The sequence below is a fragment of the Trachurus trachurus genome (genome assembly GCF_905171665.1).
Source record: "Trachurus trachurus genome assembly, chromosome: 14".
In the NCBI taxonomy this organism is placed as follows: Eukaryota; Metazoa; Chordata; class Actinopteri; order Carangiformes; family Carangidae; genus Trachurus; species Trachurus trachurus.
In genome coordinates this window covers 25,184,040-25,206,828 of record NC_139903.1, presented here as the reverse complement: position 1 = coordinate 25,206,828, position 22,789 = coordinate 25,184,040, and the positions used below count along the sequence as shown (strand labels likewise).

The following is a 22,789-nucleotide window of genomic DNA, read 5'->3' as shown; positions in this document are numbered from 1 at the left end:
GCCACTGCCTGTCCGGCGGGCCTCACAGACATCCACATGCTTCCTCATGGATGAGGTGCCTAGCTTGCGGCTGTCAAAGGCAAAAACACGTTTACATTTTCTGCAGGCGGCATAGCCACTAAGTATGTTGTTTTCTTGGTCTGAAAGAAAACCAAACTTCTCCCAGACATCCGATTTCGCCCGCACTGATTTGTTGTCCACGATTTCATATTCCCCACTATGAACTTTCATTTTTATGTCGTCCATACACAGCTACCGCAGCCAAGCCGAGCTTGCTAATGCTGAGAGACCAAAGTCACCTGCAAACTTTTTTTTATTTTTTAGCTAGTGGAAAAGCAAAAAAAGCGGGCCGTGCCGTGCCGTACTGCGCTAGTGGAAAAGCGCCATTTGACCCCCTGGGCTATATTTTCCTACCAGTTGCCATGCAGTGCTTATATCATCTGGCACAACACCATGCACAGTCAGTTTGGCAATTTGGTAGGCCGAGGTGCGCCGAGATGGATGTGGTGGTGCAGTAGGGGGAGGTGCCGACAGATTCAGCTTGGCATTGGCAATTTCATGCCAAAAGGCTGCGCCAAAGGTGCGCCAAAGGTGTGCCAAAGGTGCGCCGAAAGTGCACTGAAAGCTTGCCAGCCCCAACCTGGCCTACTTTCAGCGCAGCTGGTCAAGTGGTAATTTGGCTGACCGGCGCACAGTGCACACACGTCACCAAAACCTCACAGGCAGATTTCCAGAATGTCAGGAAGATTTCAATGCAACAAATAATCACAACAATCACTATGCAATGCAACTATCTGAATCAGCACAGATGTGTCCCGTCACATCTGATGTCAGATCAAAGTAAGTTGGCATGCGTAATGGAAACATCTCTCCCAGCCAACCACAAACAGCCTCGGCATCAGATAGTGAGTATATATTCAGCATCACTCTTCCCAGAAAATTCAAAAGAAAAGATAAAGAGAGAGAGACACTCACCGACATGTTCCAGGCCACGGAGTTTGGCAATTTGTCTTTTACACACAGGTGCTTCTGATTTCATCCTTGTTACACATGGTATTTGTTTATGTTGTCATCTGTGCACACTACTCATGTTTTTTACACAGGGTTTAAATATACGTTACTAAATGTGAGTGTCTTTATTAGTGAAAAAAGGGTGTTGTTTTTTTTTTTACACTGGGCAACGGTTCACAGTGTATCAGGGCAAACCTGATTAATGACATTAGTAACCTCCTCCCAGACTGCTTTTGCTTCATCAGCCCGTGGGGTCTGTTCGGCCACTATGAGCTTGGACCTCCCAGACCAGAACATCAGTTTCCTCCTGAGGGATGTTTGGCACCTCGCCCACAGCACATTTAAAGGTGAGGAGAGGAGTTCATTTGATTGGTGAAGATCTGAGTCGGCTGTGTTGAACCCACTCACACCTTCTCCCTCCCTCTTTCCCACTTGCGCCAGTAGGAGGAACGGAGGTTGGAAAGAGTACAGAAACTTGTAAAGTGCGCTGCCTGCGCCTGGTCTACAAAATGTATGCTTTTTAGGTCCAACTAACAGCATTGCTATAATTGCCAGCCATTAACATTCACAATAAAAAACTGTTCTTTCACCTGCTTAGCCTTTCGCAATTGATAGTTTTCGTGTGAGGTCACGGCCCGTATGGAACGCACCCCTGGCGGTCAAAACAATCCACTTCCCCGCTATCCGCTGGTTTAGGACAAGGCAGAAAAACACACACTGCTCCCTGCTGCTTCAAAATACCGGTGTTATGGTCCAACTGGTTTCTGATTTAACTGGTTATCGTACCGAACAACAGCTGTGCTGCGCTTCCGTCCGCAGATTTGTCACAAATTCACAAATCAAGCAGCAGTTCACATGTTACTGCGGTGAATATGCTTCTGTGAGTGAGTAGCAGCCTGCTCTTATTCCTCCAATGTACGGACAGTCAGCGCCACACTGTGCACAATACTGCACACTATGACAAAGCCTGTCATGTTGAAAAAGTTACGAACTAATAGAAAACACTCTGAAAATATATGCTAAACAATGAAATGAAACAATGAAAAGCACAGCTGCAGTTGTGTTTGGTACTGGTACTCTGGTTGAGAAGAGCAACTGTCTGCTCTGCTCTTTTCCAGAGAAGCACAGTAGCCTACGTGAATTTGTTATTACCGGCGGTCCCGTTGCCGTGTCCGCCGCTGCCGCCGGTGGCAGGAAGTCCCGGGTTACCATCGTTGCCGCCACCGCGGGTGGTCCTGTTGCCGTGTCCACCGCCGCTGTCGGGCCTGTTGCTGTCGGACCGGCGCGGTCGCCAGCAGCCCAACACAGGGCGCTGGTTTGTGGGTGAGCGGAGCTGCGGTACCAGGACGGTGTTCCCGCACCAGTGTTGTTTTCATTAACGATGACGATGACGAAATATTTTCGTTGACGCCCCTTTTTTTCTTGACGATAACGAGACGGTTATGAGATAAACATGGCTCTCTGATGACGAAAACATGACGAGACGTGTGTGAGTTTTCGTTGACGAGCCGAAATGTTAGTGGTAGAGTTGTGCGATTACCTCTAAATTTCATATTGTGGATTGTCATTACTCTAAGCTTCACACGATTTAGCAACGGCTCCATCAACAACAGAACAACGCTGCTGAGACGAGCCGCGGGCCGCGGTGCTTGTGATTAGAGTGGCAGAGTGCAGCAGGTAGTGATCAGCTGCTGACAGGTTGATGGTCAGATGTTCAAAATGCACGACATTTCTGCTTATTGTGCGTGTAATCTGTCAATTTAAATCAACAAGTATCTGCAACGCTGCTGCATCCCATCCTTGTGTGGTCACACCCACCACCTGGCATGCAGCGCACATTCTGCTCAACACACCTGCTGTCACTCGACGAGAAGATATAGGACGTATTTTAAATATAATCCAGCAGAAAAAAAACTGAATGCACTACTGTTACCACTTTGTGTGTAGGCTAGGGTTGTGCCGATTGACGATCCAATCGTCTATTGCCGATTGGAAGGACGAGCGGCGATGTTTTGTTTTCTTGCCGATTTTACACACACACACACATACTCGCTACTTTTTTATTGATCTAATGCGCAATCTGCAATCTGTCTCAGCTGCCTGGCTCACCTGCAGCTGAGCTGTCAGAGCAGCTCTGCTGTCCCTCTCTCTTCAGCCTCGTGTTTGGCTGCACTTGTACAAAAAAAATCACAAGCTGTGAAAGCGTGTGTTTTATTGTTTTTTCTGTGGCCAACACACGGAGCGCCGCTCTGATCAGCGCGGCACAGAAAAGAGAAACAAACTATGCAGGATATTTACCTTAAGTTTCATTTTAACCGTCGTTAAACAGCTTCGGACTAATTGTGATGTTAGATAAATGACTTGTAGCTTGTAACTTACAGAGAGAGTGGAGGCTCCTTCCACACTGCTGCTGAAAACCAAACCTGCTGATCAGAGCGGGCGGACCGCGACACAAGCGCCCTGTCATATTTAATGAATTATTTCACTCTTAAACCATGTAATAATAATAATAATAATAATAGGCCTGTATAATAATACTTATATGGAGTTTATTGGTTGTTATGAAAAAATAAACCCGTGGTTTATTTCTCCATGACAACCTCTGCCCTCTACATGATCCCTTATAATAAATCGATAAAAAAATTCCGTGATCGATAAAATTCTTAACGATCAATAATCGATCATCGATTAATCATGCCCATCCCTAATCACAACAAACTCATCCAACCTATCCTGCAGCCGCAGGAGCAGACTGTAGCAGCCAGTGCTTACGCTCCGTACACCGAACATGAACGGACAGAACCGGATGTGAACGGATGGCCAGAAGCCCCCTGATCACGCCATCGTGTAACCATAGCAAATAAGTGTCTCATCAAACCTATGAACCCTGGTTGAACCCTTTGTTTTCATGTAATCAAAGTTTTAATATTCACGATATTAAAACAAACAGGCTCTCTCACAACATAAACGCATCTTGTCCCTTATCAAAGGCGAAGCCAATTTTTCAATCTGTGTCTTCAAACCCGGCCTGGGCTGGAGATCAAGTTCAATCGTATTTTTAATACACCAATATAAAATAAACTAGAGTCTTCAAATCACGCACTGACGAGAGTTGAAGTTCGATGCAGTAGAGTTTTATTCAAACCCAAGTCATATACAAGGACAGGGCCCTGCCACACAACACAGCACGACTGACTTCACCCTCCTTTACCACACCATTTATACTTTTGACATCAAACATTGGATGTTGACATGTTTATTATGTTAGTCTGCATATTGCTCCTTTCGCTCTCTTTCCCTCCACCATTCGTACTGTTAATCCTTTCTGCTATTTCTCCAACTTGCAAACTGTGTAGGGGCCCCCTCCTGCTCTCATACAGGCCTAGAGTTAAAACACGGATAAATGAAATACACACTTTGATTATAAGGGTAACATAATAAGGCTTACACATTTTATGGTTCTCCTTCAACACCATCACATGCAAAATTTTACACGACACATCCCACCAATATATAAAAAAGATTAGCCTATTTAGGTCATTTAAGAGAGAGACAGTCAGACAGACACAGAGAGAATCATTGCAAAGTCAAAAATAGTCAAAAAATAAAAGGTTCAAAAGAGAGTTCTGCTTGAAAATATCTCCTTCACTTTAAACCTGTTTTTTCGCAGAATTACTCTCCCAGAATGCTGAATTTGGAGAAAACATGCTGTATTCAAATGAGGATAACAAAAAAATGGAAAATGCTACAAACTTTCTTTTTTTCCCTGGTGAAAGCCGAGAGTCTCTCCTTTCATTTGAGATATTCTGTGTCATTTTAGTCATAGCACAACATATTCTGTGGCTGTTTGAAAAGTAGTAGAAACTGCTGGCACTGGCTGTACACTGAGGGAAAAAACTGTAAATGATTAAATATGACTCCTTGTGTTTACTGTTAAAAAAAAATAATTAATATATCATTTTTTTTTCGGGGGGGGGGGGGCTATCGGCCGATTAATCGGCTATCGGCTTTTTCCTGCTCCAAACTATCGTTATTATATCGGAATTTAATAATTGCCCAAATGTAAAGATGACACTGCATCTTGATGTTTCTATTGCAAAGAAAGAATTGTTTCAATATCCACATTAAACACACAGCACTAGTGTGTTGGCTTAAAGCGGAGAGACACACTGATCAGAATAACACAATGAATACAAGATATATTTCATTTTGGTAACATAGGCAGAGACACAAACTGATCACAATATCTTATTTGAGCAATTACTGATTTGAGACAATAGAGATATATTTTCAAGGCTCTGTTAACAAATTCTACTCTGCAAAGATGCTGCTCTTTATGCTATATTTCCTCACTCAAACAAAAGTAAACATTTGGCATTAAAAGATAACTGCAAACACATGAGGACAAAAACAAGCATACAGGAGCATTCTCTACTGTACTGTATTATATTTTTTCATCTGTCTTTTGTTTAGTTTAGTTTTGAAAACATAGAGGAAACATTCTTACCCCTTGGGTTCGGTACTTATTTTTCTAGGTGGCATATTTAAAAATGGGTGTGTGACTTCAATATTAACTAAAAAGAAGAAAAGCTATTTGATTTACAGGTCTGCCCTAACCTGACAGTACAGGTTGAGAGTACTAGAGGCTTAGATCATTGTTTTTTCATTTCAACACCAAAATGTGGGGGTGATGTCATTAGTTATCACTGATGTTTGTTTGTTTTTTGCCTTATTCTTACATTGGGATTATTTTTTTCATTGTTATTTTGGATTTCCCTCTGATTTGTAATAACCTTTTCAAAGATTCTTTGATTTCTTGTGTCTGTAGTACATATATAATTGGGTTCAACATGGGAGGGAAAACAGAGGTCAGCGACAAGTTTATGATCCTGGCATTAGGATGTATTTTCTCCATCAGAGTAAAGGTAATTAACAGCGGGATGAAATAGACTGCCACCAATGACAGATGACCTATGCAAGTTTTAAATGCCTTGAGGCCTTGTTGAAAGGTTGCCATTTTAGCTAATGTACAGCCAATGTATAGGTAACTTAACAAAATAAAAACAAGTGGAAGCCAGAACAAAAGAACTGGGTATAAACAACTAAGGACATAATTGGGGAAATGGTCATTGCACGAAAGACGATATATCTGACCATGGTCACAGAAATAACTGTTAACAACCACAGATGCACAGAAGGAAAGTCTTGTTATAAGGCCAACTGCAATCAGCACAGCAACTACAATAAAAACCCAAAAAGAGCCAATCATAGACAGCATCAATCTGTGAGTCACTTTGACTTGATAGTGCAGCGGAAAGATGATGGCCACCAGTCTGTCATAGGACAGTGCCACCAGGTTAAATGACTGCATTGACAGACAGGTGTAGCAGAAAAAAAGATATGTCAAACAGTTGTTGTAGGAGATGCGGTTGTGGTTAAACAGGAAGACATCGATAATCTTTGGCACTAGAGCCGAATTACCAAACAGGTCTACAAAAGCCAAGTTAAAGACTGCAACATATTTTGGAGTCCTCAGATTATGATCCAAATATATTAGGGCCATCACAACCGTGTTTCCCAGAACTGAGACAATATAAACAAAAAAGAGAAAAATATAGTAAGATTTAATATTTGAGATGCCAGATAACCCACTTATTATAAAATATGCAGGATGCACAAAAGTGATATTTTTCCCAAGAGCTGAATTGAATAAGTCCATTGTAAAAAACTGTCCAAAACACAGTGACTGTCGGTGAGTGTCGGCACTGTGTTGTCCTATGTAGACAGAGTTGCACTCTTCTCTCCCTTTGTTTGTTTGGAGCTCTAATTGTTGTGACAGAGATGGCTACCAAAGAAGCAGCTCTCACCTCTTCTGTCAAATAAGGTGACTCCACTGTTTATTGTCTCTAAGCTACTGATCTTCAGGGACAAGCCCATATCAGTCCATCAGATAGTAAACATGTTATTTGTTTATCATGTATTAGAAGTCTATATGTTGCACTTATTACTACACCTGGTAGCAGCTACTCTTCCTGGGGTCCATAAAAAGCCACATAAAACAGTCAAACACACATGAAATTAAACTAAACTTCCAAATAATATGAAAAGCTTCAACAATATTTATAAATAATAATAATAATAATAATAATAATAATAATAATAATAATAATAATAATAATAATAATAATAATAATAATAATAATCAATCACAAGACAATAACAAAATCAATACAACAATAACATACCAATAACAACAAAAACAATATCATCAATGACAAAATCAGTTATAACAAGACATAAACTTTAAAGTAACCCCGGAAAGACCAGAGATCAAAGCAGACTTAAAATCAAGTCAAGGCATTGTCTTTTAAGATATTTTTTAAAAACAGTTACCAAATCTATGCTTCTAGCATTATCAGGTACAGTAGCTTGTTCCATCCAACAAGATATGGCTCTATATAAGACTGTTTTTTGCATTGAGCATGATTTCGCTGTTTTGCACAGGTTGAAGCTTGTGTATAACTTTATTTGAAGCACAAGACCATACAATTGAACAGTAGTCAAGGTGAGTAAGTATCAGTGCCTGAGTTACAAGTTTCACAGTGTGATTATTAGTACAAGGAAGGAACATCTTTTTATTACTGAAATGGCTCTACCTATTTTGAGAACTATATTATCAATATGTGTAATCCAAGATAGTTTCCTAAGAGTTTGACCTCATGGACTTGCTCAAGAGCTGTGTCCTTGATGTATAAGGAGAGATGATGATTCCTCCTAAGCATGGAGTTAGAGCTGAATGCAATGCATTTAGTTTTTGTTATATTGAGAGCAAGTCTATTGCTTTCGACCCATTCAGAGACAGAGTCAATAAAAGACTTACACCACACAATCATCATGTTATTGTATTTCTTACCTTTCCATGTTAATATAGAAAACAGCTTTAAATCAATCAATATTCTTTTTACAATCATCATGAATTAAGTCACGTGAAAGTTGCCAGCCCTCATGACGATGATAGATTCAGCTAATTGTTAAAATGTCCAGCTACAACTTAACATTTTGGGTCAAGAAATTGTAAAAGACAGAGTGATGTTTACATTAAACCAGAGTTACCAATGAGGTCAACAAATGCTAGTTAAAAATGTTAACAGTTCTCAAGATAATAATCCAAGCATGGTATAGCCATCACAACTCTTTCTCAGCAATAAAAGAGTTGAAATTAGTAGGGGTGAGTCCAACACTTGTTCTGAACCCTTAATTAATTAACCAGTCAGTTTTAATTTTTAGGAATGAATGTATCATTACAAAATGTAACGTATGAAATTGGAAGAACTTTAATATCCATCTTTTTTATATGTTACAATATCTAATTCCAAAAGAGGGACATGATAAACATTTCAGCTCTGTGGGAGATCTTGCTGTAAGCACTATGGCATCAATTTAATACATCCAAGGAGATCAACTAAAGAGGTGCACGAAGAGTACTTGTATTTACCTCATTATTGTAATTCTGGACTGCACTCTGATTCTAAATAACTTTCTTAGAGATTTCCTGATTTCCTGTGTCTGCAAAACATAAATAATTGGGTTCAACATGGGAGGAATTATAGAGGCCAGAGACAGGTTTAGGATCCTAGCATTTGGATGCATTTTTTCCAAAGAAGTAAATGTGATTAATATTGGCAGGAAATAGATTGCAACTAATGAAAGATGAGCTGTGCAGGTTTTAAAAGCCTTAAGTCTTTCCTGAAATGTAGCCACTTTACTCAAAGCATAGCCAATATATAGGTAACTACACACAATGAATATCAGTGGAAACCAAAGAATAAGCACTGGTAACACATGACCAAAAGCAAAACTGGTGGTATAGTCATTGCAGGCCAGCCTCAATATCTGACCATAGTCACAGAAATAGCTGTTAACAACCAGAGATTTACAATAGGAAAGTCTTGTGAGAAGTCCAACTGCAATAAGCACAACAATAATGACCAAGACCCAGAAAGAGGCAATCAAAGACAACATGAACCTGTGAGTCACTTTGACTTGATAGTGCAGTGGAAAGATGATGGCCACCAGTCTGTCATAGGACAGTGCCACCAGGTTAAGAGCCTGCATTGACAGGCAGGTGTAGCAGAAAAACATGAACGTCAAGCAGTCGTTGTAGGGGATGTAGCGATGGTTAAACAGAAAGATGTCAAGAACCTTTGGCACCAGAGCAGAGCTACCAAACAAGTCCACAAATGCCAAGTTAAAAACGGCAATATATTTAGGAGTCTTTAGATTATGATCTAAACCTATTACAGCCATCACAGCTGTGTTTCCCAGAACTGAAACAATATACACAAAAAGGAGAAAAACATAGTAAGCCTTAATGTTAGGTATACCAATAAATCCACTTATTATGAAATATGCAGGACGGACTATTGTGATGTTTTTTCCCAGAGCTGAGTTGAATAAGTTCATTGTAAAACTGGTTGAGCTTTTCCTGCCTACAGTGCAGTCATTAGGTAAATGTCTTCTTCACTGCTGCGTCCTGTTCTCTGTGACGATGAAACTCTGCAAAGCTTTAACTGTTGTGATGGGAGGGGCTAATAAGAGAGGCAGTCCTCCTGAGTTCATGTCGGTAAGGTCAATGTTTGACCCCTGTGTCTATTGTATGTACTGCACTGCACGCATTAAAACTAACAAGATTCAGGTTGAAGAGACACATTTCCATTCAAAGGTAATGGAACAGCAGTGGTCAGTTACTGGCAACAATATTACTGTATCTAGCCCTCCATATTATTGTACTGTTGATATTCTGGGTTATCTATAGCAAAAATAAGCCTTGGACTTCAGCCTATTCCTTTTCAGTCATTGTGTGAATTTTACTGTGTGAAATTAATAGGTGTTTTCATGTATGATGATGAGTTGTTAGTTGTTTATCCACACAGATGGTCAGCTTTTGTTAGTTATATTGTATGATAGGGGTGGGAGAAAAAATCGATTCACATATATATCGCAATATCTTTTTTGACGATTTTTAAAGGGACAACGAGGAGTTTTGGAAAAGCGAAGCGTTTTCACACTACATTTATGAGCCTCCGCGCGCACCGTAAAATTATTTTGACCGGCGCAAGACGGACTCATGTTTTCATTCATCAAGAATTAAAGTCAGAGGTTCAAAGAGGTTCACATACCGTCGTAGTTCCGACCATAAACGGCGATTCAGCTGCGTTATTCTCATGATTCGTTGCGAAACCAAAAGTAAAAAACGCTGGTCGGCTCGACCAGCATCTCCGCCACCACTAATAATAACAAAATAACGATAGAGACAGAACGATATATTTATCGAAAATGGGCCCATTAACAAGTGTGGGTAGCGGAGATTCATCCACATTAACGTGAGACTTTTTTATAACCGAATAGAAACTCCTTTCCCTCCCTCCCTTTAAATCGATTTTTTTTTTGGGAAATTTTTTTTTTTAAACTTTTTTTTTAATATTGTGTGCAATGTGCATTCGTTAGCCTTTTTTACATACAGAGAGTACAGGTTTTGAAAAGGTTTTAAGTTCACTTTATGATGGAGTATGTTCATTTATAGGCTCCTACAGTATTTGTGTGCAGATAAATGTTAAAAATGCAGACTCATAATCGAGAGAATCGGCAATATCGTAGAATCGGGAGAAAAGCGTATCGTCCCAGCCCTATTGTATGACCAATATATACTATTCATTCGATCACTGAAAAAAAAAAAAAACTTTTTTTTTTCATTAAATAAAAAATTGATGTTTTGGAAATAGCTCTCCTGGTAAGCAACAACAGTTACTCACAAAAAACACTTCCTATTCGCCCAGAAAATAACAGTGTAACAAAGTTTTTTATTTGCAGCCACAGCAGCGCTTTACTTCAAGCTACTGTGGTCTTTCATTCTGAAATGGAGCTAAGCGAAAGTTCAGACAGGAAGACTATCTCTTAAGCACAGCCTCTCCCGAGCTCACCCTCTATCTTCTCGCTCTTCTCTCTTCTCTCTTCTCCGCTCTATCTTCACCAACCACAGGCTGCCATCTCCTCTCTCTCCTACCAATCAGTCACTAGCGTCAAATTTAAAAGTGTCCCCTTTCTCTGCTGTCATCCCGCTGTCATCCAGCAAAACTCTCAGCCAGGGGCGGATTGGCCATAGGGAGTACCGGGAGTTTTCCCGGTGGGCCGGTCACTAATGGGCCGATAGGCGGCTGTTTTTTTATTTACTTCTTTAACTTTTTTTTCCGCCATGCCTCGCCTTGCCTATTGTAACTCTCCCGGCCCAGGGAGAGAGACATGCATCAGCTCGGCCCACAGTGCTCAGCTGCAGACAAAGGAGAGAGGTGACGATTGGCCTAGTGGCTTGTCTACCTGGCCCAATGGCCCTATGAGAGGCTACAGAGGCCCAGGAGTCCCACCCACGCATGTTCTAGACCCCCCCTCGTCCAATCACTTTTAATGATGAGGAGTCATGATGAGAGAGAGAGCGAGAGAGAGAGAAGAAAACAACACCAGCGCACGAAAACGGAAAAGAAAAGTTAAAAAAACGCAAAGGCGGCGTGGAAAAATGGAGGAAAGTAACAGAAAAAGAGAAGCTCTAGCAGCATAGACTGCTAAAAGTACAACAATTACGCAGATCAGGGGCCGCCTGGCCTGGCCGGGGCTAGAAGCACCGATGCTGCAGCTTCAGCAGCAGGTCCTTCACGTGAGTCTGAAGAGAGTGAAGCTCCCGTTACCAGTGCCCTTATGGTGCAGGAGGAGGCTGAAAAAATAAGTGTTGAGGAAGACTCTCCACCATGTGAAGGAGGTAGAGATAACCGTGTTAAGCAGGTATGTGCTTTCCAGAATGGTGTGGATAAACATTCATTAAAATACTGTAAATGGTCCAGAACGGTTGCTATGAACTTTACTTGACATAATAAATAGCTATAGCTAATAACTCTGATGGTGTGGTGTGTTACAGCTAAATCTAGTTATCTAAAGTATTGGAAAACAATAACTATATTCATATACTATCCTGATTAATTGATTAGTTGCTTTTATTAAAGTGCCCTCACTCAAATTTGGTCATGAAGGACATTGAGCTAACAACTTAACAAATATGTATGCTTTCCATGTTTTTTTCTGTCAGTGTTTATGGTTTATTGTCCTTTCAACAGTTTAACATTATACAGTTAAAATTAATAAAACACAGATTAACTACTGTTACAGTAAAACATCATTCTGCATATTATGAATGAATGAATGAATTTATTTATTTCGGTATATCAAGCTTATATAATCGAAAGGGTGTAGGTTGAAGCCAAAGCTTATATACCTCTACCCCTTTTACCTTAAAAAGTTTAAATAAAATAAAATAAAATAATATATACGCATTAATACAATAGGATCAGATCACAGACATTTGAAATTAATCAGTACACTTAAATTTCTGATCACAACAAAATAAAGAATTGTACACAGCGCATAACCCAATAGTACAGAATCATTGAACTCAATTTTCCATACTGTAACGAGAAATTATGTTGTTCTTATAAAGTTTTTTAAAGCTGACTAGAGTACAGCATAATTTAATATTTTCAGGACAATTATTCCAGATGTTAACCCCTCTAACAGAAAGACGATGATTTTTTACAGTAGTTCGAGTCTTTGGTTTCTCAAATAATAGTGGTCTTCTCAGGTTATAACTGGAATCCTTCACTTTAAACAGATTCTGGATATCTTGAGGAAGAAGTTTATTTTTTGCTTTGTACATGGTTTGTATTGTAATGTAATCAATTAAGTCCCTGAATTTCAAAATGTTCAGGCGACTAAATAGTGAGTTGGTCGGCTCACGGAAAGGTTTATTACTGATGATTCTTATAGCCTTTTTTTGCAATAAAAAAATAGAATTTGTATTTGTTCTGTATGTGTTTCCCCAGACCTCAATGCAATATGTCATATAAGGGGCAATTAATGAATAATATAATGTGACTAGTGATTGTTGAGAGAGGAAAGCTTGGGCTTTATAAAGAATTGCAATAGATTTTGACATTTTGGATTTGACATAATTTATGTGTGATTTCCAATTTAATTTATCATCAATGATAGCTCCAAGAAATTTGGTTTCAGGTACAAATTCAGTTTCTGCATCATTTATTCAATTTCTGCATCATTTATTACTCATGATGCAGTACACAAATTACAAGTATTTCTTGTCACGCTTCATTGTCTATACATTATGTTGAGCTAAAATATGGCAAAATATCCGCGCGCAGATAGTGGGCCGGTCTGGACCAAAAAATCCAGGGCAAAATTTTTGTCCCAGTCCACCCCTGCTCTCAGCCCACCTCCACCCCTTCTCCACCTCCATCTGACGCCGACCATCTTCATCGGGATCTTCGACCAGGAGTCTACCACCACCGGTGTCTAGGCCCGGGGGGGATCATCATCTTCAGATGCAAGCTATCACCCATAGATCAGTACACCACGATGATCTACTCCCCGTTGTCTAAGCGCCAAAGCCTATTTCATTTCATTTCATTTCTCCTTTATTTATTCAGGGAAGGTCAATTGAGAGCGAGCTCTCTTTTTCAATGACGCCCTGATTACAAAAACACAATTATACAGTATACAAGGTCATGATTCACAATTACATACAGGTTGAAAAACATTCGATAATACGTTTTTAAAACTAAAAATAAGATGATCCAGTTTCAGACAGTTTTGTAGATTATTCCACTTTTGGGGTGCATAAAACTGAAAGGCAGTCTTCCCCAATTCTGTCCTGATACTTGGAATTTGTAAAACCAAGGTGTCCTGTGAACGAGTGTGTAAGTTACAGACTCTAAGTGAGATTAAGCTAGTAAGATAAACAGGTAAAATTTCAAGTAAGGCTTTGTAAATAAAGACCATGCAATGTTGTTCCCTCCTTACACTTAAGGATGGCCAGCCAACCTTATTATAAAGAACACAGTGATGGGTTCGGAACACATCTCCAGTAATAAAACGAAGAGAGGAGTGATAAAGTGCATCCAGGGGTTTCAATGTAGAGAGAGCAGCATGCATGTAAATGACATCACCATAATCAAGTGCAGATAAGAAAATGGCCTGAACAAGTTCTTTTCTACATTCCATTGACAGACAAGATCTATTACGATAAAAGAATGATAATTTTCCCTTAAGTTTTTTGGTAAGATCAGAGATATGAGTTTTAAAAGACAGTTTGTCATCCAACCAAATGCCCAGATATTTGTAACTTGACACTCTCTCAATTTGAGTCCCGCCAGCTGTTGAGATACCACCATGTAATGGCAAGGAAGAGTGCAATCTGGTGAATATCATGTATTTTGTCTTTTTTGGGTTAAGTGTTAATTTAAGATTAATTAGAGCTTGCTCTATAGTACTAAAATCAGACTGTAGTCCTTTAAGAGCTAAATCAGCAGTTGGAGCAACAGAGTAAAGAATTGTGTCATCAGCATACAGGTGAATAGAACTATTAGCCATGCCGATGCCTAAATTGTTGATATAAAGGGTGAATAAGATAGGGCCTAAAATGGATCCTTGAGGAACCCCTTTAGTTACACGCACAAAATCTGATTGATAGCCATCAGCCAATACTGCCTGAAATCTGTCATTTAAATAATTATTAAACCAATTACCAGTTTTTTTTTATCAAAACCAATAGTTTCCAGGCGATTTAAAAGTAACGAGTGGTCTACTGTGTCAAAGGCCTTTGAAAGGTCAATAAAAAGAGTAGCACAGACCAGCTTGTTATCTAAAGCCTTGACAATGTCGTTAGTAACTTTGACTGTTGCTGAGAGAGTACTGTGAGCAGATCTATAACCAGACTGACAGGGATTTAAAATGTTAAAAGTAGACAAAAATATTTTTAATTGATTATTAACTAGTCGCTCTAATACTTTAGCCAGGCAAGGCAGTTTAGAAATTGGCCGATAATTATTTAAATCATCTGCAGGACCACCTTTGTGTAAGGGAGATACCAAGGCAGTCTTCCATACAGTTGGAATACTCTCAGTGATCACAGTCAAATTAAAAATGTGCGTCAGCGTAACAGTAATAATAGGAGCAGCCAGTTTTAAGAGTTGTGGGTCCAACTGATCGGCTCCAGTAGATTTCTTTGGATCTATCTTACACAGAGCATCAAATACTTCCAGATCAGAGAAAAGTCTAAACGAGAACCTACAGGGCCCAGAGCTACATCCAATAGCAGGACCATCACAAGCTGGGTCAGAAGGTAATGAACTTGACTCAGCAAAAAGGTTACCCACAGCAATAAAATGTTCATTGAAGGCATCACACTGTTTTTGTTTATCAGGAATTTTTGTAGAGGCCCTGGTCACATAGTTTGGCAGTGTTGAAGTGTTGCAGTGAGATAATGTCTTAACAGTTCTCCAAAATTTAGCTGGATTTCCTCTACATTCAGAAAGGGAGGACAGGTAATAAGATGATTTTGCCTTGCGAATCATGGCAAGACAATGATTACGCAGACAACGAAAATTCTGCCAGTCAGATTGTGAACCAGAGGCACGTGCTTTGCTCCATGAAATATCCCTAGCTCTAAGTTTTTCTGCCATTTCCGGAGTGAACCAGGGATTACTCCTATCTTTTATTCTAAGTTGCTTGAAGGGAGCATGCTTATCAGCAACAGAATTAAAGGTTTCAATAAAGTGATTTAACGCAATATGTGGATCAGAGATAGAAACAGAGTATGAAATATCACTATTATACAAGTCGTACAAAAAGGCATGATCCACAAAATTTCTAAAGTTTCTTTTGACAACGATACGAGTTTGAGATTTCTGCTGTCTAGTATCCCTAATGCAGGCAATGGGACAGTGGTCACTGAAATCAAGTGGGAGAACACCACTGGATTTTATTTTATGAGGTCTATTGGATAAGATGAGGTCCAGTAGAGAACCATGTCCAGGATTATTAGTGTCAGGCCTTGTTGGGGCAGTAATTAACTGCACCAGATTTAATTCATTACAAAGATTTTTTAGACCACTGGACACATCTGTTAAGAAATTTAGATTCAGATCACCTAATAACAATATTTCAGACTTTTCATGATTGGATAATAACTTAAATATGTTTTCAATGGCACCAGACTTTGCAGAAGGCGGACGGTAGGCCCCGATAAGAATTATTTTTTCACTATTTGCTGCATTTCCCAGACAGACATTCAGTGAAAAGTATTCAAAACAATGAGGCCTAGATATAGATTTGACAACAGAGACACATAAAGACTTTTTTACATAAATAGAAATCCCACCCCCTTTTGCGGGACCCTGCCTGTCAGCCCTAAAAACATTATAACCATCAATTGCAATATCCTTATCATCAACAATATGAGACAGCCACGTTTCTGAAAATACAAAGACATCAGCATTTGTTTGTTTAGCCCAGACATTGATGTAATCCAGTTTTGGTACCAGACTACGAACATTCATGTGTATGACGCCTAAACCTTTTTGTTTGATGAAGTCAGCCTGAGACTCTATAGTTACAGGCACAGCTGTTAGATCAGAGTGTGGTCTAAAACTTTTATAGAATTCTAAGGCATGAGGTTTGGTTAAAAGTATAAGATTATTTCTATCTACGCCCCTGCCACTATGAGTATTAGCTGATCTGACAGATACAATGGGTGTAATAGTGTTTTCAAACAGAGTGATAACAGGGTTGAGTGAGACTGGTTGCAACGATGTTGAGGGCCTGTAGGGGGAGCTGTGGGAGGCGCAAGGGGAAACTGATTCAGCGACCACCGAAGAAGAGGCTACAGAGGGGGTGTGGCGCGAAGACCGTCATTCTGTGAATGTAGTGGACTGGACAGCTAGCAGTGTGAGATGTATGTTCTGGGCCAGAAGATTGGATCCTGAGTGGTTTAAATGGAGGCGATCCTGCTTGAAAAGGTCCGGTCTGTGAAGAAAAGTCGTGAAATTGTCCACATACGGGATGCCAGCCCTATTGCAGTAGCCTTTAAGCCAGACATGAAGCTGCCTAAGTCGGCTGAACTTTACGTCACCGCAAGAAGGAGGGGGGAGGGGCCCGGAGATGATGCATTGCTTATTTGATTGAAGAGTGTTATCAATGAGGCGCCTGCAATCATCCCTGAGCTTTACGGATTGTTGCAGTTTGGCGTCGTTAATTCCTCCCAGATGGGCCACAACAGTACGGGCCGGGGGGTGTTTTTCTAACAGCTGAGAGATGGCGTCATCTAATTGAGTTGTGCAGGCGCCTGGATGACATGAGGTGAAGCACCTGTTAACTCTGACATGACGAACCATGGAGGATCCGACTAGGAGAGTGGTGGGACAGACACGGTTCGCCGCTATCTCAGCTCGTACTGGATGGGCACCTGCAGCTACGTTTCGCCCCACCCGGTGATGTCGAGCCTGCCGCCGAGGGAGTCTCTGCGGCTGTGATGAACGCTGCCGACTGGGAGGCGATGGGGATGTAGCGTGGAGCTGCAGTCGTGGAGGACCCTGCGGTGGGGGCAATTCAGGAAACTCCTGATCATCGAGAGGGCTGTAACGATTAGTAAGGGGAATAATAGTAGGGGAAACTTGGGGGCGTGAAAGTGTTTTATTCCTTCGCCTGTTCTTATTGTTCGCTGGAAACCAGAGACCGTGACTAGGAGTGGAGCTGTGGATTTATTTGTATGCATAATAAATGCAATTTCACTTTTCAGTCTGACTCTCTTTTCCTTATTAGTCTGTCCTGATTGAAATGCTCTGAAAAGAAGTTTCAACGTTTCTCATACTTGCTTGGCAAACCTTGCACAGAGTAGATGTGTGGTATAAAGAAATGTAACACCACTTCAGTGAATCTGTCAAACATACGTATAATATTTGCCTGTGGGTCGACAAAATTATTTTTGGCACATGATCTGATCTTCTGATGGATCGTACAGATGGAGTCATTAAAAAGTCCCTCTATTTACATGTTTTATTTCAATAGTTCAGTCTCTGATAAGCAGACTATATTAGGGGATAAACAGCTAGCCTGCCAACTCTAGCTGCAGACAGCAGCATTTGTTCTGCTCTGCAGCCTCAGTCAGGTTGGTGTTGCTCCACATGAACCAGTTCTCTACATAAGCAGACCAAGAACCATGTCACCAGCTGTAGTTCAAGACCAGATTCCAGCGGACGAGAGACAGTTGGTGGTGCCAGGAGTCTGGGCTAGCTACTCAGCCAACATTGAACTTTCAAATTAAAACAATTTCATGTAGCCCCTCATAAATAAATAAGTGTGCGGTCCAAATGAATATTCCACATGAGCTCTGCAAAAAGCTAAGTTTATTCTGACGCAACTTGTCAAGAAAAGACAACATGAAGAGAAGAGATTATTAAGATCTTGGGTTGTGACTCCACCCAAAAAGGTTGTCATATGATATTTTAACCACATCACCCACACTTATATGTGACTATCGGCCGCAGCACCACATACAAACAGCAACAAAGAAAATTCCACTTGCATCTTCATCCATCAGTTCTTTAAACTTGCCTTTGATTGTGCCTGAAGCTGAACTCTAATCTCTAACACAGTTTTGGATATAGTGATAACAAAACATTTTGTCAGGAGTTCAGCTATCAAGCATACCACAGAGTTTAGGTGCCTTCACCCCAAAATGATTTTCCAGAGAATGATTTCTGGGTAGCAACTTTATGAATGCAAAATTAAGCCTCTTTAAATGCATTCAACTTTGCATGAAAACACATGACAGTAACTACAAAAATACTTCCACATAAAAACTTGACTACCAATTTTTTAAAGTTATGTACAAGAAAAAATATTTAGATTTTGCAACCCTTATAACTGATCACTTCATTTAAGCTGTGACTCTGTATCAAACAACTTTAGCATAGACTGATTTTCTAATTCTTAATGCTTTATGATTATATATTCAAATGCATCATCTACACATCAGTCATTTGGCTTCTGAATTCCTGCCAGCACATTAAAACAAGAAATGTGGGGGACAAGTAGATATTTCTATTGTCCTTGTAATATCCCTAACATTGCAAGAATTGGTGTGGTAGTTACTGAGTGTGGTGTAATTTAAAGGGATTTTGATCTAATTTGAAATGCAATCTCAAACATTTGTATTGATTATAAAAACATATCTTGTATTAGCAATGACAATTTATTTTTATAATGTACACGGACCAGTCGTAACATAACATAACAAATGTATGCCTCATGTAAAATTCAAAAAACAATGCTCACTATAAGTTTACTTCTTTGTTGTTGGACTGCATTCTGTTTTTAAATAACTTTTTTAGAGATTCTTTGATTTCCTGTGTCTGCAAAACATAAATAATTGGGTTCAACATGGGAGGAATGATAGAGGTCAGAGACAGGTTTATGATCCTAGCATTGGGATGTATTTTTTCCAAAGAAGTAAATGTGATTAATATTGGCAGGAAATAGATTGCAACTAATGAAAGATGAGCTGTGCAGGTTTTAAAAGCCTTAAGTCTTTCCTGAAATGTAGCCACTTTACTCAAAGCATAGCCAATATATAGGTAACTACACACAATGAATATCAGTGGAAACCAAAGAATAAGCACTGGTAACAAAATACCAATGGCATAATTTGGAGTTTTGTCATTGCAGGCCAATCGGTATATCTGACCATGGTCACAGAAGTAGCTGTTAACAACAACAGACTCACAGAAGGAAAGTCTTGTGAGAAGGCCAACTGCAATAAGTGTAACAATAATGACAAAGAGCCAGAAAGAGGCAATCAAAGACAACATGAACCTGTGAGTCACTATGACTTGATAGTGCAGTGGAAAGATGATGGCCACCAGTCTGTCATAGGACAGTGCCACCAGGTTAAGAGCCTGCATTGACAGGCAGGTGTAGCAGAAAAACATGAACGTCAAGCAGTCGCTGTAAGGGATGTAGCGATGGTTAAACAGAAAGATGTCAAGAACCTTTGGCACCAGAGCAGAGCTACCAAACAAGTCCACAAATGCCAAGTTAAAAACGACAATATATTTAGGAGTCTTTAGATTATGATCTAAACCTATTACAGCCATCACAGCTGTGTTTCCCAGAACTGAAACAATATACACAAAAAGGAGAAAAACATAGTAAGCCTTAATGTTAGGTATACCAATAAATCCACTTATTATGAAATATGCAGGACGCACTATTGTGATGTTTTTTCCCAGAGCTGAGTTGAATAAGTTCATTGTAAAACTGGTTGAGCTTTTCCTGCCTACAGTGCAGTCATTAGGTAAATGTCTTCTTCACTGTGTCGGCGCTGTGTCCTGTTCTCTGTGACGATGAAACTCTGCAAAGCTTTAACTGTTGTGATGGGAGGGGCTAATAAGAGAGGCAATCCTCCTGAGTTCATGTCGGTGAGGTCAATCTTTGACCCCTGTGTCTATTGTATGTACTGCACTGCACTCATTAAAACTAACACGATTCAGGTGGAAGAGACACATTTCCATTCAAAGGTAATGGAATAGCAGTGGTCAGTTACTGGTAGGGCTGCACGATTATGGCCAAAATGATAATCACGATTATTTTTGTCGATATTGAAATCACGATTATTAATCACGATTATACATTATGTTAGATAAAACATGTTTTTATTGCACTTTCTATTTGAAACAAACAATAGGCTATGTGAACAAGGCTTTCAGTTCAAAATAAAACGTAAAATAAAAATAAATAATAGCCTAAAATAACATTTACCCAAGACAAAGGGCTAGCGAAAAATAAATGCCATTGCAGAGTGCAGAGGTGTCATTCTGTACAGTAGCGTACAGATACTTGTGTAAAAAACAAAAAATAAAAAATAAATCTGGTAGAAGTAGCTGCTGATTCAACTCCTTTACTCAAATAAAAGTAAGAAAGTACAGGCTCTGAAATGTAATTTCAAAGTAGGCTATAGGTAAAAATTAATTTTTGCCATCAATGATACACAGAGATGTGGGCAAGAGTCTGTCTAGCATGGACCATAGCATGGGTGGTTCAGCAGCAATTTGGAACAAATTAAAAACATTTAATGAACAGACCAAGTGTTTTCACACAGGCAGCGTCCAGCAGGTCGGCCTAGCTCAACTGTGCTGCCACCAAAACGGCCATAGATCGCCGTTACCGGCCGTTATGATCACGGTCGGAACGTTTTATTTACACGACGTATGTAATTAACACCAAAACGGCCGCGTGGGGTGACGGGGTCTCGGTCCAGCTTCGAGACCACCCCGCAGCCCGACCTCGATCCGATCCAGAGCGAGACGGCGACAGTAGACAGCCTGAGGTGCTGACTGACCAGACACACGTCATGTCTACTGTCACCGTCTGCTGCCGACATCGTCTCACTCTCACGTCAGAGTGAGATCCATACAGCCTAGGAGTGAGACGTGACATCGGGCGCAGAAGGTGACACAGTACAGCAGCATCTGAAGGTGCAGACTGACCGGCCGGGACACACACTCTGGACTGTAAACAATATGTAAAGGGAGGATGCGCTCGCTTGTTAGTTAGGCAGCTTCATGAAGCCCTAACCTCTCGTTCGCCCCCTGGTGGTTGGCGGACTATTGGTTGAGAAAGCGGTTGATTTGATATGCAGCACAGCCCGTTTTTTTTACATGTTAATAATCGTGACGATCATCTTAATTTAATCGTGGCAGCCAAAATCGTGATCGTGATTAAAATTCGATTAATTGTGCAGCCCTAGTTACTGGCAACAATATTACTGTATCTAGCCCTCCATATTATTGTACTGTTGATATTCTGGGTTATCTATAGCAAAAATAAGCCTTGGACTTCAGCCTATTCCTTTGTGTGAATTTTACTGTGTGAAATGAATAGGTGTATTCATGTATGATGATGAATTGTTAGTTGTTTATCCACACAGATGGTCAGTTTTTGTTAGTTATATTGTATGACCAATATATACTATTCATTCGATCACTGGAAAAAAAAAAAAAAAAAAAAAAACTTTTTTTTTTTTCATTAAATAAAAAATTTATGTTTTGGAAATAGCTCTCCTGGTAAGCAACAACAGTTACTCACAAAATACACTTCCTATTCGCCCAGAAAATAACAGTGTAACAAAGTTTTTTATTTGCAGCCACAGCAGCGCTTTACTTCAAGCTACTGTGGTCTTTCATTCTGAAATGGAGCTAAGCGAAAGTTCAGACGGGAAGACTATCTCTTAAGCACAGCCTCTCCCGAGCTCACCCTCTATCTTCTCGCTCCGCCCTCTTCACCAATCACAGGCTGCCATCTCCTCTCTCTCCTACCAATCAGTCACTAGCGTCAAATTTAAAAGTGCCCCCCTTTCTCTGCTGTCATCCCGCTGTCATCCAGCAAAACTCTCAGCCCACCTCCACCCCTTCTCCACCTCCATCTGACGCCGACCATCTTCATCGGGATCTTCGACCAGGAGTCTACCACCACCAGTGTCTAGGCCCGGGGGGGATCATCATCTTCAGATGCAAGCTATCACCCATAGATCAGTACACCACAATGATCTACTCCCCGGCGTCTAAGCGCCAAAGCCTATTTGTATGCACAATAAATGCAATTTCACTTTTCAGTCTGACTCTCTTTTCCTTATTAGTCTGTCCTGATTGAAATGCTCTGAAAAGAAGTTTCAATGTTTCTGGTACTTGCTTGGCAAACCTTGCACAGAGTAGATGTGTGGTATAAAGAAATGTAACACTACTTCAGTGAATCTGTCAAACATACGTATAATATTTGCCTGTGGGTCGACAAAATTATTTTTGGCACATGATCTGATCTTCTGATG

The 22,789-nt window shown here is 40.2% G+C and overlaps 3 protein-coding genes across 3 annotated transcripts; all 3 read right to left on the bottom strand.

Annotated features, from left to right (window-relative positions):
* Positions 1-2,143: 2,143 nt before the first annotated feature.
* LOC310996541 (olfactory receptor 1f45-like) lies at positions 2,144-6,730 on the bottom strand (the record flags this gene model as incomplete). The annotated part of the gene is made up of 2 exons (XM_083985963.1): positions 2,144-2,282; positions 5,751-6,730. The coding sequence occupies 2 exons, from the start codon at positions 6,728-6,730 to the stop codon at positions 2,144-2,146; spliced, it is 1,119 nt and encodes a 372-aa protein (XP_083842089.1).
* Positions 6,731-8,502: 1,772 nt separating this feature from the next.
* LOC310996539 (olfactory receptor 1E16-like) lies at positions 8,503-9,474 on the bottom strand (the record flags this gene model as incomplete). Its single annotated transcript, XM_083985961.1, has 1 exon — positions 8,503-9,474. One exon carries the CDS (start codon positions 9,472-9,474, stop codon positions 8,503-8,505), a length of 972 nt encoding a protein of 323 aa, XP_083842087.1.
* Positions 9,475-19,241: 9,767 nt separating this feature from the next.
* LOC310996538 (olfactory receptor 1E16-like) lies at positions 19,242-20,216 on the bottom strand (the record flags this gene model as incomplete). Its single annotated transcript, XM_083985960.1, has 1 exon — positions 19,242-20,216. One exon carries the CDS (start codon positions 20,214-20,216, stop codon positions 19,242-19,244), a length of 975 nt encoding a protein of 324 aa, XP_083842086.1.
* Between the last annotated feature and the right edge of the window lie 2,573 nt (positions 20,217-22,789).